Source organism: Astyanax mexicanus, chromosome 5 (assembly GCF_023375975.1).
Source record: "Astyanax mexicanus isolate ESR-SI-001 chromosome 5, AstMex3_surface, whole genome shotgun sequence".
Lineage (NCBI taxonomy): Eukaryota > Metazoa > Chordata > Actinopteri > Characiformes > Acestrorhamphidae > Astyanax > Astyanax mexicanus.
The window spans coordinates 55,949,752-55,966,353 of record NC_064412.1 but is presented as its reverse complement, the minus strand read 5'-3'; the positions used below and the strand labels follow the sequence as shown (position 1 = coordinate 55,966,353).

Below are 16,602 nucleotides of genomic sequence, written 5' to 3'. Positions count from 1 at the left end.
TTCAGCTGTGAAATTTGACTCTTTTAGAAAGCCTCTAATATTTGAAATAGAGCCTGTTTACCCCAGAAACTGTGACTATGAACGATGTGGGTTTAGTCCAGTACAGACAGAATATCTCTGTTTATCCCCTTAAGATAAAATAAAAATAACACTCAGTATTATTATTATTATTGCTTTGTCATGTTTAGTTGTTTTGTGCTTATATTTCCCGTGTCTCTGGTGTTTCTACAGGACGGTGGTGATGCCCATTGCGAATGAGTTTGCTCCAGATGTTGTTCTGGTGTCTGCAGGCTTTGATGCTGTGGAGGGACACCCGCCTCCACTGGGAGGATACAAAGTCACGTCCAAATGTGAGCATTTACACCTAATTACAGGGAAAATAAATGTACAATTTGTACATTTTGCATCAATTTATACAAATACAGCAAGGGTGCCTTAATGAATATTTGTGTTAGATATTTTAAGTATTTTAGATTTACTGGTACTTTAATATCTACTGTATGTTAATGCAGTGTAAAAATATAGGATTAACAAATACAATATTATAATATTATTACACTTAAATCATTAAACAGTTAAGTGTGGATTATAATCAATTTTGTTCCTTAAAGTGTATTTTTGAACTAGTTCTGATTATTCAATTTGTAGTACAAAATGTTAAAATAAAAGTTATACAGTGTAGAAAATAAGTTTTTTCAGGATTTAACCTTTAAAACATTTACAGTCATGTGCCCCCAAGAAGAAAAACACATGAATGGGCTGTTCACTGAATTTATCTGATTTAATTTTGAGCTTGGTATCAGTATATAGAAATGGTTCTGGGCTCTTATAAGTTAATAAATAATAAATTACTTGTAAAAATTCTGAACCATTATGTTGGTGGTTCTCTTGTGGGCTGCAGGTTTTGGTTACCTCACAAAGCAGCTGATGGGATTGGCTGGAGGACGGGTGGTGCTGGCGCTGGAGGGAGGTCATGATCTCAGAGCTATATGTGATGCTTCAGAGGCCTGTGTATCTGCTCTGCTGGGGAAAGAGGTGAGATTAGGATCAAAGACCCTGTTTACACTTCACATGATAAGTATCTAGATTGTATCCTGATTGGATTGTAGCCTCCAGCAGTTACACTTGGTAGTAAAACCTTAAATCTGATTGCTGTGTGAGACAGGATATGCAAAATCATTTGTTGGGGACTTCTGAGTCTGTCAGGTTTTAGACCCAGGCAGAGAGACGAGGAGGCGGACGTATGTGCAGGTATGGCGAATTTATTAAACAAAGATATAAACAAATAAACAAGTAAACAAGAAACAAAGAAAAACAAGAAACAGAGGCTATAAAACTAGACAGGATGAACTTAAACAGGGCAAGGGAATAAACTAGAAAACTAAACAGGGAACTAGAAAATAAACAGAGATAAACACAGAACAGGGGACTCGGGCTAAGGCTATATAAACACTAAACAAGGACCTAGGGCAATGACAAATGAAACACGGAGAGGCTAAGAAAACGCAGAGAGAGACAGAAAAACGCAGAGAGACAGACAACGGGGGACAGTGCAAAGACCGACCCGGACAGGTGACAGAGGAAAGCTTTTTAACATAACAGGAAACACACTGGGAGTGGAAACACCTGGGGAAGGGGTGGAGCTACAAATGAGACATGAGGTAATGGAAAATCACAGGCAGAACACAGGGGCACGGGTCACGTGGGACAACACAGGCACGAGGACAGACAGGAAACAGGGCCAGGCGTGACAGAGTCACTATAATCCCCGGATCATTCTGCTTGCCATCAGCAGCCGGAGTCCGAGAGAGCACAATTGAATATTCTTTCTCTAAATGGGTAAATGGAAAAGTGGCAGTAGTCCCTGTTTTACACCCTGCCAACAGTCTTTTTTCATGCCTTGTGCCTGGAGTGTTTAAACAGCAACAGTGCTTATAAATATATCTATGCTGATGGGCGTGGTGGTCTGAAAGTGAGGTGTGTTCAGGTGTGTTAAATTTCTGGAGTATTGCTATCTTGGCAAAGGTAAACACAGGTGCACCAGTGCTTAAAATGAACCTAGACAGGCGTCAACAATCAGACGCTCATTGCTATCTTGGCAACACAAACTTTTCAATACTGATACCGCTACAGAACCTTAAATAAGAGACTAATTTATTAAGAACAAAAAACTGCATTACTTTAACTACTTAAACTACAAATATGTTTGCGAAGCATATTACTAGATGCATTTCAGTTTTCAGTTCTTGTAAAGAAATATCAGCATTCGACTGGAAAAATTAAAATATATGTACAGTATATTAGTGGTGTCAATCACTTAGAAATGAATTAAAATCATTATAATATCTTTAGAGTAGAGAAAGAGGAAGACTGCTGTTTATCACTTAAATGCATCAAATGTGAAGTGGTTATAGTAATCGTATCTGTTTTAAATACATAAATCTGCATAATCTGCATTTATATATGTCATGGTGTTCAGTATAAACATATCAGATAATCCTGGTGCTCCAGTTGCATTAAGAACAGGTGTAAACAGGGGTTAAATTTTTCAATTTTTGTCAATTTATTTCTAGTAGATTTTTTTTTAAAGTGGTATTAGGAGTGTGCTTTAATAAACAGGGTGTGTGATTAGTTTAATGTGTGTTTTTGTGTGTGTGTGTGTGTGTGTGTGTGTGTGTGTGTGTGTAATGAAGCTGGACCCGCTCTGCCCAGACCTGCTAAAGCAGAGACCCAACGCTAACGCTGTGAGCTCTATGGAGAAAGTTCTAGAAACTCAGAGTGAGTACAGTGAGATTTCATAAATGCTCTCCCACCTACACAAGCACTGAACTGACAGCACTAATCTGTGTGTGTGTGTGTGTGTGTGTGTGGGGGGGGGTTAGGTAAGTACTGGAGGTCAGTTCAGAGGTACGTCTCCTCGGTGGGCTACTCTCTGCTGGAGGCTCAGCGCTGTGACTCAGAGGAGAACGAGACCGTCAGCGCCATGGCGTCTCTATCTGTGGCAACAATGGAGAAAAGGTACGGCTCAGAACACTCGCCCGAACAATACACACACTATACACACCACACACACACTATACACACCACACACACCACACACACACCGTACAGAGCTGAGAAACCTGACAGGATTTGTGTAAAAAAAATCCAAAAATCCCATATATATTATAAATATTTGGCTTTTGATTCCTTTTAGTGTAAAACAAAACGACTACTACTCCTTGCGACACTGATAGATGTTTATATAGCTAGCTAATGCTAGCTAAAATGCTGTATCTGTATCTACCGGAGTATTATTTTTACTTCACTACTTTAATTAAGCACTTAAATGCTGTATCTGTATCTACCGGAGTATTATTATTTATATTCCACTACTGTACTTAAGTAGTACTAAAATACTGTATCTCACTTTTTGCCTTTCACTCTGAGAACCTTCCACTGCTTTTTGTAATACCTGCATATCACAGTACTGTACTTTTACTTTCAGTACTTCAGTACTACATTTTACTTTAAAATACTCACAGTACTTAAGTACAAACAATGTTGAATACTTTAGTACTTTTTCTGTTTAACCCTTCTTTATTTCACTGAATTAGAGGTCTCTGAAAAAAAGACAGGATTTTGGCTCTTGCTCATGAATATTCATACATGCAGATATATTGCCTCTGATTGGCTAACAGCACTGCAGCAGAGAATGAACGCCTACCTGCCTTCCCCCCACAGTCAATTTTACAGCTTTGAAACTCAAAGGACAAAATGTTTTCAGAGATACTTTAGCCTTAGTGATAAAAATACATCACTGAGTGTAGATAAAGTTAACCCTTGAACTTCACTTTACGCCAGGCTCTCAGCGTCTTAGCGAGGTGAAAGAAATGTTATCAGTGCCGATTTTAAGTGTGGAACTTACAAGAAAAAACACTTTTTTGATATAGCTTTTGTACTTTTATTCAAGCCTGGGTCTGTAGTACTTTGTACATGAAACACAGAGGACAGGCGGACATTTCCAAATAGTTTTCCGTTAACATAAAATGTGTAAAAGAATCTGAATAGTGTTTTACTTGATGATGCTTCTTCTTTCTCCTGCAGGACTGAAGACGAGCCGATGGAGGAAGAGCCGCCGCTGTAACGGGGCTGTGAGCCGAGTCTGAGCCTGATCGCTACGCTACACTTGCGAGGTCCTCAGGATCTCTGTGTGTTTCCTTTTGTCTCCCCTGGCTGAGGGCAGTGTTAGCAGCCCGGAGGGCAGTATGAGGGGGGGCAGCGGGGCAGAAAGCCTAACTGAAACGTTAGCGCTGGCAGCCCACTAGCACTGTGGCCCCGGAGCAACGGCAACAAGTTGCAGAGACTCGAGATGTTTTGATGTATTGATGGAGGCGCCTCTGATGTTGAGCGTGACCGTCGACGGCCTGTCGCTCACGCTGGGGCCTATTACTTTCAGCCAGTAGTTAATATCATTCAGAGAGAGAGAGAAAATGAGAGAAAAGGAGAGAAAGAGAGGGAGAAGGAGGGATGAACAGTTATTGAGCTGTTATTAAGATGAAGAAGATGATGAGTAGAGGAAGTTAAGTAAAGAAAAGAGGATGAGAAAGAGAGAAAAAGAGAGAGAAAAAGAAAGAAAGAGGTCAATGGCGCTACGACTACGACTCTTCTGAGGCAAACCTTCTGAGGAAATCGTAAAAAATGAACTTTACGACGCTAGACTTTTTGTCTTTTTGATTTTGATTGCGTGCGCAGTTCTTGTTCGTTAACCTCCGTAGTGAAGCATAGAGACTGCAGACGAGTGAAGCATCTTTCTATCTTTCACCAGGAGATGGTGGTGCTGCGTCTCTGTACCACCTCTACGGTTCAGACGTGGTTTTAGCCACGTGAGCGCGAGTGAGTGCCTTTACTGAGAGCTGGTGGATTTAGGAAGGAATCTGTGGAGCTCCGCCTTAAGTAATCTTTTCTAATGATGATTTTTCAAAGATAAAGAAGGACGTCGTCCGTCAGTCGTTCCTGCTGGTGGACGTTTTTAGTGGATGGTGAAGGAGCTTGTCAGATTAAATGGCAGATAAAAGAATAAAACCTTTCCAGCATGTTTACTCGGACTGTCCAATCCGTAAAATGGTAAAACGTCTGAACCAGACTTTCTGAACCTTTCCTCAACCTTTTTCCTCAAAAGTTTTCCTGAGTGATGTGCTGCTGTACAAACGCTTAAACCAACAGTAGACGCCAGTAAACTAGTATAAGACAGGGCCGTTCCTGAAGATGTTCAAGAAGAAGAAGAAGAAGAAGAAGTTTCTCACTGAGCCGAGCTTAGTGTTCGAGGCACTAAAAAAAACATGTAGCTTTCGCAAGAAAAATGTAAGATGGCCTTTCTTTCCTTCATTTCCTCCAATTTATACACTGGCATGTGCATCGCAAGAGAAAAGTGAGCTGCAACCAATTAGAGCGCTTCTGAAAAGAGACTAATCGATATGAAGAAGAAGAAGAAGAAGAAGAAGATTAATAATAAGAAGAAGAAGCAGAAGAAAAATAACAAAAAAGATCTAACCAAAGCATGGGTTTGCATTCTGTTCTGCAACACTATTTAAAACTCAGTCTTGTTCTTGTTCCTGTGCTGTCAAACAAATGACTTGAAATGAAATGAAATGCAAAGAAATGAAATGAAATGGGTGAAATTTGTGGGAGGAGAGACCGATTTCATTCGGTTCGATCTCATTCGCTGAAGGAAAGAAGTTCACCGCTGTCGATACTGACGTTTTAAACAGCGATGGACGTAATCAATCAACATATCAGTTCTGTCCCTGAGCTGATCAGGAATCTCAACAGCAGAAAGACGACGGGACAATCAAAAAAAAAAAGGTGGAAAGTGCAAAAGAGGCCGGTTTGTTCTGAAGACCCTGAGCATGAGAATAAAATGGTAATAACAGGTTTATTACAGCATGCATGATTACCTATATTTTTTGTTTTGAGTCTTCTTAAGAGTTGTTTGCACTCGAGTTTGACTTCCTTCCTTTTGAACCAGCCCACCACCAATTTTCCCCCTTATATAAATAAAAGAGAAAGAACAGGTGGACACACTTTACCATAACACACATAAAACACATAAAACTCATCCTGCATCCCACATCTGAACGTGTACATCTGAGCTCTTTCTGAGTTATTATGTTACTCATATTGATATTGATGTTAACATTATTATGACCTGCTTATATGTTTTGTACCGTTTCTTTTTCCAGTCATTCCTGTTTTTGTACACATTTTTTCTCCATTCCATTTCTACATTTTAATATCTATTTTTTAAATTATTGGTTTCCGTAGATGGATTCTATTTTATTTTGCTGTTACTTGTACAGTAAACATTTGGTACCATGTACTTTAACACCGTGTGATGAACACTGCGGGTCGTGAGCTCGGGTTCGTTCACGGCCGTTTCTATTTTGTACATTTTCTCACGAGGACTGAGTGTGTACTTCATGTTCTGTTCATAGTAGATTTCTATATGAAAGAAAATATATCATGAATATGAGACAAACTGACTTTTCTCGTGAATGATGAATTATTCATATTTGTATATTTGGTAGCACTTTAAAATAAGGCTACCTTTATAAAGGGTTTATAAATGGTTTACAATTAGTTTATTAATGGTTACTAATTAGGTTGTAAATGCCTTAAAAATAATTAATAATCAGTTATAACACATACATAGAAAGGGCATTTACAACCTAAGTATTAACCATTAATAAACTCATTGTAAACCATTTATAAACCCTTTATAAAGGTAGTCTTATTTTAAAGTGGTACCGTATATATTTTATATGCAGTAGTTTTTTTGTGTTTTTATGTTTTTGTGTTTGGGTTGCAGTTCAGAAGAGAATTCACAACAGATGTGAACAATCAAACACACGATATTTTTTTTAAATCAACATCAAAACTTCATAAAGAAGAAAAAAGAAACAGATTTAATCCCAAAATAACTCACTACTCACTATCTAGTGTACCAGGCTAGTCAGGAAATCACAGATTGTAAATCTAAACAGAGCCTTATGTACTAGTGCATCTCAAAAAAATTAAAATATCATTGAAAAGTTACTTTATTTCAGTAATTCAGTTCAAAATGTGAAACTCATCAATTATATATAGATTTATTACATACAGAGTGTCTATTTTAAGTGTTTATTTATTTTATTGTTGATGATTATGAAGCTTACAGCCAAAGAAAACCCAAAAATCAGTGTCTCAGAAAATTATAATATTATATATTAGAGACCTATTAATATTTTTGGCAGAGTGGGCAGTGTGCCAAGTCCTGCTGGAAAATGAAATCCACATCTCCATAAAAGTTGTTCTCAGCAGAGGGAAGCTGTAAGATATGAAGTGCTGTAGGATTTTGTGGGAAAACAAAACTGCACTGACTTTAGACTTGATAATAAAACACAGTGGATCAACAGCAGCAGATGACAGACATGACTCTCCAAACCATCACTGATCATCAGTTAATTTGACATTTTTGTTTGTAAATCAAGGGAGCAGAGTCTGGAGGAAGAGTGGAGAGACACACAGTCCAAACTGCTCGAGGTCTAGTGTGAAGTTTCCACCAATCAGTGATGTTATATCAAGTCTAAAGTCAACTTTCATTTTCCAGCAGGACTTGGCACACTGCCCACACTGACAAAAGTACCAATTGGTCTCTAATATATAATATTCAAATTTTCTGAGAGAATGATTTTTTGGGGGTTTTCATTGGCTGTAAGCTTCATAATCATCAACTATAAAATAAATAAACACTTCTGTGTTTAATTCATCTATATAATATATGAGATTCACAATTTTAACTGTATGTACAGTAGCAGCACTTCTACAATGAGTTAAAAATGCTGGAAAGATGTACTTTTCTGAAAAACAGGACAGAAAACATGATGAAGTGGAGAAGAAGCGAATGTGGTCTACTTCAAAATGTGCTTTTGTCAGCAAATAAAGGCAATAATAGCATTTTTTTTATTTACAATTTTATTACAAACCATCTTTTTTTTCAGTGAGCAGAATTGAATTGAAAATTGCGGAAATATTTTTTGGAACAGTTAAAAAAAAAATATCTAGGAAAAAAAATCTCACAATATAAAAAACACATTATTTTTGATTAATTTGCTCCGCGCTTTGAAGACGAAGAAGAGATCCATTTGACTTGGGTCTTGATTTTTTTTAAGCTTTTTCAAGTCTTTTGAGTTTTTCTCTCTTTAATTCACATTAAAGTTTGAGTTAGAGTTTCAATCAAGCTCCCGTCAGTTACCTGCTCCAGGATCAGCACCCTGTCCTGCTCACCGGCTGTTCACACACACCTTCAGCTGCTGTACACACTCACACAGAGTTCCAGTGGTGAACAGCTGTATGGAGCTGTGTTTCTCCTCGATGTGATCTTTACTGTTTTACCAACCACAAAGATCTTCTGTTCAGTCTTCTACAACTTCCTCAGAGTCAAAAAGTGACGAGAACTGAAGTGAAGAATTGAAGATCCAAGCTGGGCTGTGTTCCAAACATCCAAAAAATCTCCATCGTCCCTCCATTTCTCTTAATTTCACTTACAGCTCTGAAAAAAATAAGAAAGCACTTAAAAATGATGAGTTTCTTTGATTTTACCAAATTAAAAAAACTCTGGAATATAATCAAGAGGAAGATGGATGACCATCAAACCACCAAACTGAACTGCTTGAATTTCTCTTGATTTTTTGCACCAGAAATGGCATTCAGGTTCAGATAGTTAAAGGATCTTTGATTTCTACAGAATTACAGTGTATAATATAATAATCAATGGGGCCCAATGCTAAATATTTTACAGCTTTTGCTTGAACTGTTATTTTAGTAACACGAGACTTAGCTTTTAGTTTTAATTTATTTAGTAGTGCAGTATTATATATATATATTTTTCATTTTCTGGTGTTGATCTTTTACTTTTTATAATAATACATATTTTTAATACATATTTCTTTATCAAGGTTTAAATATTACAATATTTAACAAGGTAGTAAGCTGACATTCCCTTTTTTCCCCCTTTACCCACCCCAAACCTGAGGAAGGTAGTATATAAAGAATATTAAAGAATTTTTAAAAAAGATGAAAGTATGAAGGTAATATGAGGGTTTGTTAGTGCTGACGATTGTTTTAAAGAAACGTATTGAGTTATTAATTAATTTATTTATTTACTCATCCAAAAGCAGTGTGTAAGACTGGTGGAGGAGAACATGCTAAGATGAGATTAGTGCTGACGATTGTTTTAAGAAATGTATTCATTCATTTATTGATTGATTTATTTATTTATCCAAAAAAGCAGTGTGTAAGACTGGTGGAGGAGGAGAACAACATGCCAAGATGCATGAAAACTGTGATTAAAAACAGGGTTTTGATTCCTGAACTTCCTTAGTCCCCAAAACTTAATGAATATTAAATTTTTTTTTGTTTGTTTCTTTGAATTATTCTTTAAGGTCTAAAAGCTTTTTTGCATCTTTATTTGATTTTATTTTTTGGTTATTTCAGCCATTTTTCTTTCGGGAATTTGCTAAAAATGTGGTCTGTAGTTTATAGAATAGAAAATAACAATGTTAATTTTACTCAAACATAAAATATATACAGTACAGGCCAAAAGTTTGGACACACCTTCTCTTTCTTTATTTTCATGACTGTTTCCAGTGTAGATTCTCACTGAAGCATCAAAACTATGAATGAACACATGTGGAGTTTTATGTACTTAATAAAAAATGAGCTGAACCTCCACAGTCACCTGACCTGAACCCAATCCAGATGGTTTGGGGTGAGCTGGAGCACAGAGTGAAGAAGGCAAAGGAGCAACAAGTGCTAATAAACACCTCTGGGAACTCCTTCCTTCCTTTAAGACTGTTGGAAAACTTTTTTTTTATTTCAGGTGGCCACCTCTTAAATGAAGCTCATTGAGAGAATGATGCGAAGAGTGTGCAAAGCAGTAATCAGAGCAAAGGGGCCTATTTTGAAGAAACTAGAATATAAAACATGTTTTCAGTTATTTCTTTGTTATACCTTTTTTTTTTGTTAAGTACATAAAACTCCACATGTGTTCATTCATAGTTTTGATGCTTCAGTGAGAATCTACTGTAATGTAAATAGTCATGAAAATAATAAAGAAAACTTGTGGCCTGTACTGTACCTATAAGAGAATATGAAGTGCTCTCTTGATTTTTTATATTTTTTTCAGAGTTGTATTATATTTTCCAGTCCAGAATGAACTTACATGATGGTACCCAACACAGAGCAGCGTCAGTGGTGGTCAGTAGTTGTCAGTAGTGTCAGCAGTTGCCGCTCTGCTCTGAGGAGGACATGGCCCACGCTCCCTCCATCCTCCAGACGGAGAAGGCGTAGCTCAGCCTCTCCTGCACGGCGTAGCTGCAGGCGTAGCTCCTGCTCTCCGTGGCGTCGCTCTGCAGCACCTGGTAGAGGAAGTCGATGTACCTGGAGGCCAGTTTCAGAGTCTGGATCTTGCTGAGTTTGTCTGAGGGCAGGGTCGGGATCATCTTGCGCAGGGAGGCGAAGGCTTCGTTGAGGGACTGAGTCCTCTGTCTCTCTCGGACGTTGGCCAGAACCCTCTGTTTCTGCGTGTCTTCAGGCGGGTGGATGTTGACCCCTCTCGCTTTTTTCCTCTTTTTAACCAGCGATGAACTTCCTGTCCAGTTCCCCGAGCTGGAGCTCAGTCTCTTCCTCCGGTCTGAGTGTGTGATCATCTGCTCACAGTCCTCCTCCTCTTCCTCACTGCTGCTCAAACTCTCCTCCAGAGATGGTGAACAGTGCAAGGACTCCTCCATGCTGGTGGTCTTTAAATAGCAGAAACATTCAGACATGAGAATATATGATAGAATATGGAGGAGGAGAAGAAGAAGAAGAAGAGTGAAAGAAAGTGAGAATCAGAGTGAGAGATGCAGAAGGTTCACTGCAGGTCTTCGGTCTTCAAAGTCTTCAAGCTTTTTGCTCAGTAAGAAAAGACTTTACAGGCTCTACAGGCTTCTACCAAGTTTTTATTGGCAGGCTGAGGACGGGAACCTGCTCTCTGTGCTCTCTGATTGGTCCCGGTCCTCACGTCTCAGGTTACAGTGCAACATGCCATCCAGAAAACACCAGAAGACAAAATACAGTATCCAGAAGAAGCTGAAGTGTTCCTACGCTTCTTAGAATTAGAGATGCTTAAGACTGTAGGATCTAAGATGCGAAGTTGAGCTTCATCGTCAATTACTTGAGTTTTTAGAGTTAAGCACTTCTTAATTTCTCTTAATAATAATGTTAAGTATTTGAGAGCATCAGCTGTAAAGTTGTGAAGAGGTTGTGAACAGTTGGAATACAGTGAATAGCTCTATTTGAGGAAGAAAAATAAAGATCAGTCAATTCTAGACATTTCAAGTGCAGTTGCAAAGTCCATCAAAAATTCTATAATGATGAAACTGGCTCTCATCAGGAAAGGACGAGCAAAAGTTCCCTCGTTTGTACAGGATACAGGATTAGTTTATCAGAGTTACCAGCCTCAGAAACTCTTGAGGGGTGAGAGTTGAGTGCTTGTAGGAATTGTCAAATTCTACTACACTAATGTGAACAAAACCTGTTTTCTTTGCTTTTAAATTCATTCCCTTGTTAATTGGATTGTTTTACAGTTGTAACAAAGGAAAAAAGTGAGGAATTAGACGTATATGCAAGTCATTTTTTTTATACGAAAAAGTGAAAATAAGTTACAGAAAACTGACAACACAATACACTATATTGTACTTAAAAAGTATGATCAAAGTTTACTTTTAAACATTTGATGAAAGCATAATATTAATGTACTTTTAATATATTTTAAGTAAGTACATAAATTTGTTAGTATATTTTTTTTTCACCAGGATATATACCAAAAAACACCAGAAATTAATCAGAACTCAGGTGAGGCTGATCTAACAATCAGGTGCTGATTGGCTGGCTGAGACACATGAGTGACAGGTGCATTATGGGAGTTGTAGTTTTTTTTTAAGGTGGGCCTTAATTTAATGGATACTGTGTTGCAAATACAAAAACATCCTCCATTAACCAGTGATTAAAGTAATCAGAGTAGATTTAGAATAAAAACACATTTTTTCACGAGGATTCTGCCTCCGGACCCTCACGCTCCCAGGGGTCCCTGAGACGCACGCCGCTGCGTGAGGATTTTACCGTATCCTGACCGGGTTCAGCAGAGGATCAAAGAGGTTCTGAGGAGCATGTGCAGATCACACAGCCGTCCCATCAGTTTCTCTCCGTCTGATACGCCCTTCAAACACACTTAACCCTTTTTAAATCAATGAATATAGACTCAGAATCTCCAACAGAATCAGAGTCCAAACCAGATGGACCAAGTTTATCTTTCTCATTCTATTAATCTTAAAATAATCGCTTAGATTCTATAAACTTTTTTTTTATTCTATAAACTACAGACAAAATATTGTCATTTAGAGCATTTATTTGCAGAAAATGAGAAATGTCTGAAATAACAAAAAAGATGCAGAGCTTTCAGACCTCAAATAATGCAAAAAAAACATGTTCATATTCATAAAGTTTTAAGAGTTCAGAATATAATCAATATTTGGTGGAATATCCCTGATTTTTAACCACAGTTTTTTTTATGCATCTTGGCATCATGTTCTCCTCCACCAGTCTTACACACTGCTTACACACTACATTTTACACACTACCATTAGATATCTCCTGAATTGATGATTAGATATCAGGTGAATTATTACCTGATGTAACACTATGTACTGACAGTCTATTCTGTGGTACAATGACAAAAACTTTTTATGCGCACGAAGAATCCTCCTTAGAAATCATTCAAGTTAACCAGTGACAACCACATACTATTATTGGGAACCTGATGAATCTGTGATGAGGAATAAAATCATCTACTGAGTTCATTAAAAAGAGATGGTTGCTTCTTCTCCTCTGTCCTTCATGTAATGGAACAGGAGATATTGGAGATGTTCCATGTCTGGTATTGATTATGAAACTCAGAGCTGCTCAAAACCATCTTCATGATCTTTAGGGCAACGAGCCATGAGAATAAGCCTGAATCACATGATGAGAATTTTACTGATTCTATTTCGTAACTCTGTAGAATCCCAGTTCATGTGTTTAGACTGAAACAGCACATTTTATGGGTGTAACTGTAACAGTAATTATTGGTGTGTCACAGGGGCATGACAGATTTTCCAGCAAAACAGAGGAATCTCGTGATGTTATAGTTACAGTATCAGGTGTATAAAATAGGCCAGGCTTTGGATTGGGTATGATGAGTACAGTATGATTATGGGTACAGTATGATGGGTACGGTATGATGGGTACAGTATGATTATGGGTACAGTATGATGGGTACAGTATGATGGGTACAGTATGATTATGGGTACAGTATGATGGGTACGGTATGATGGGTACAGTATGATTATGGGTACAGTATGATTATGGGTACGGTATGATGGGTACGGTATGATGGGTACAGTATGATTATGGGTACAGTATGATGGGTACAGTATGATTATGGGTACAGTATGATTATGGGTACAGTATGATGGGTACAGTATGATTATGGGTACAGTATGATGATGGGTACAGTATGATGGGTACAGTATGATTATGGGTACAGTATGATTATGGGTACAGTATGATGGGTACGGTATGATGGGTACAGTATGATTATGGGTACAGTATGATGGGTACAGTATGATGTACAGTATCATGGGTACAGTATGATGGGTACGGTATGATGGGTACAGTATGATGAGTACAGTATGATGGGTACAGTATGATTATGGGTACAGTATGATGGGTACAGTATGATGGGTACAGTATGATGAGTACAGTATGATGGGTACAGTATGATGGGTACAGTATGATGGGTACAGTATGATGGGTACAGTAGGTGTCATTATTATTAAGGAGCTGTCCACTTCAGCACCAGCCTCTGTGGGGCAGCTTTAATCCTTTACCTGTTTAAGAGGCGATCTGAGACACGAAGAACACCTGAGATCATCACCACAGTGTGAGAGGACTTCAGTACAGGTTCAGAAGGTATCTCAGTGCCTACTCAAACCACCTAAACCGGGTAATTAACTGGTAAAACAGGTACAAATATAAATCTAAATTCATATAAATCAAAAACATAAAATAACAACAACAATGAAAAAACACGGCATGGCCGTCCATCTGCCGATCTTCACAGGAACGGTATCGCAGGAACTGTCTGCACCTCTTTTAACTCGAATCCGTGACTTTGAGTTATGCTCATGACCACATCATGAAAACACAAAAGAGTATGATGATAAATACCAGATCGCTGATGATGGCAGCAGCAGGAAATGGAAAATATAAACTCATCCTTCAGGTCTGGAATGCGCCTCCATCAAACGCAGCATCAGATCTATGAATCACAGCATGAAATCATCAAAAGCCGAGAAGACAAAAGCCCATCAGAACGCCACAGGAAGCCCGCATCTCAGCGAGAATCTGGTTCGAATAATAGCAGAGGGATCTTCAGGCTGGGCCCGACCCCTGCACTTCAAACCAACCTAGAACAAATAAAATGTGCTGCCGCTCAGAAGATGCTCTTAAGTGCTTTACATGCTTTATCTGGAGCACTTTTCTCAGTAATAACATGCTTTTTATATAGGGATGTGAGATTCTCTATTTTTTTATGTGTCTATTATGTAAAATATCACATTGGTTGAACCTGAACTGGCCATAAATTAGTCTTGAAGCTCATTACTGTTCCATGGCTTTTATGTAAATGGTTTTGTTTCTTTTATTTCACTAGTTTTTACTAGTACTATAGTTTAATGTTTGTATTTGTGCAACACTATGGTCAAATAATGTTTCTTAAAATGTGCTCTATAAATAAACTGACATTGACCTTCAGCAAGATAACTTGATTATCTACTACTAATAAAAAAATATTAAAAGAGTGGTTAAACCGAAGTTTAAGAGCATCAGTTAAAGTAAAGTAGTGAAGAGGTAGAGTTACAGGTATACAGTGAATAGTGAATATTTGAGTAATGTTCGAATATCTCAGATTATTAGAAGCAAGAACTACTCAACTAAATAAAGAAAAAAATACTTTAAGACAAATCAAAGGTCGCAAAGGTCATCAAAAATAGTATGATTGAACAGGCACTCATCAGGACTGTCCCAGGAAATGAAAAGAAGACCAAGAGTTACCTTTGTTGCACAGATATATATATACTGCCTGGTCAAAAAAAAGAGAGTTTTTAGACCTTAAATAATAATGGAAAAAACAAGAACAAGTTCATATTCATAAAGTTCAAGTTTTAAGAGTTCAGAAATCTATATATATATCGTTGCATCTTGGCATCATGTTCTCCTCCACCAGTCTTACACACTGCTTTTGGATAACTTTATGCTGCTTTACTCCTGGTGCAAAAATTCAAAAGCAGTTCAGTTTGGTGGTTTGATGGTTTGTGATCATCCATCTTCCTCTTGATTATATTCCAGAGGTTTTCAATTTAGTAAAATCAAATATTTAAACTGGGGTTGTGCTTCTCTATCTGTATTCTACTAAGAAATAAACTGGTTTTAGCAGTGGTTTGAGCAGCGAGGCCGTCATGGCTGCACTCATCGTAAGTCTTCCTGCGCTGCTGATTGTTCTGTGTGTGAGTGGAGACTTGGCAGACGGACAGACGATGAGCCTGTCTATAGGAGATAAATCACACGTCCCGTTCCGTGACTTCAGAAACTACCATAAACCACAAGGCTTCAATATACGTCAACAAAGAGCTGAGTAGAGCTGAATCTCCTCGCCTTTATCACGCAATTCCTCCCCGCCGGCCTGTATCAGACAAGCAAACATCATACAGAGAGAGAATTCTGATTACTCTGGTTAAAAAACAGACATTCTGTATCAGTTCGGCCTCAGATAAATGGTTTTATCAAGGTTTTTGAAACCTTACAGTCATTATAAGCCATAAATATGATCTAAAGTGTTATAATAGAGATATTACCATGATAGTTTCTATACAGGCATAATATTTATGATTTGTTTAGCACACAGCACACAATAACTTTTATATATATATATGTATATATAACATATATATAATATGATTGTGAGTGAATATGGGGATGCTGTTTAGAGGTTCAAAGGTTTAGAGTAGGATCTCTGCTGCCACCATCTGTATCAGACATGTAAATACAACCACAAATTGAACATAATACAAACTGAATAATACAAAAATGAAAATGATAAAAGAACTTAAAAATAAAAAAAAAACATGACTCTTTTTTAAAATTAAATATTAAATATTTAATACAAAAATATTGGGGTATTTTATTCAATGTCTCCTATTACATAACTAAATGTTTTAGTTGGACTAATTGCAACAATTACAACAAACAACAATGAGACAAAAATAAGAGACCATTTAAAAATTATGATTTTTAAACTATGATTTTACCTAATTTAAAAAAACTCTGGAATATAATCAAGAGGAAAATTGAACCATCAAACCACCAAGATAAACTCATTGAAATGTCTTGAATTTTTGCACCAGGAGTAAAGCAGCATAAAGTTATGCAAAAGCAGTGTGTAAGACT

At 37.5% G+C, this 16,602-nt stretch overlaps 2 protein-coding genes across 4 annotated transcripts in view; one reads left to right on the top strand and one right to left on the bottom strand.

Annotated features, from left to right (window-relative positions):
• The window catches only part of LOC103041643 (histone deacetylase 4), an 86,490-nt gene extending 79,969 nt beyond the window's left edge, over positions 1–6,521 (top strand). For all 3 annotated transcript variants that reach the window (XM_022675348.2, XM_022675347.2, XM_022675349.2), the window contains 5 exons: positions 232–350; positions 902–1,035; positions 2,694–2,778; positions 2,883–3,018; positions 4,087–6,521. In XM_022675348.2, coding sequence (XP_022531069.2) covers positions 232–350; positions 902–1,035; positions 2,694–2,778; positions 2,883–3,018; positions 4,087–4,126 — 514 coding nt within the window. In that variant the 3' untranslated portion in view covers positions 4,127–6,521. The remainder of the gene's footprint in view (positions 1–231; positions 351–901; positions 1,036–2,693; positions 2,779–2,882; positions 3,019–4,086) is intronic.
• A 3,652-nt stretch (positions 6,522–10,173) lies between these two features.
• LOC103041344 (twist-related protein 2-like) lies at positions 10,174–10,950 on the bottom strand. The gene has a single exon (XM_049479896.1). The coding sequence runs from the start codon at positions 10,842–10,844 to the stop codon at positions 10,296–10,298; it is 549 nt and encodes a 182-aa protein (XP_049335853.1). The 5' UTR covers positions 10,845–10,950; the 3' UTR covers positions 10,174–10,295.
• Positions 10,951–16,602: the final 5,652 nt, after the last annotated feature.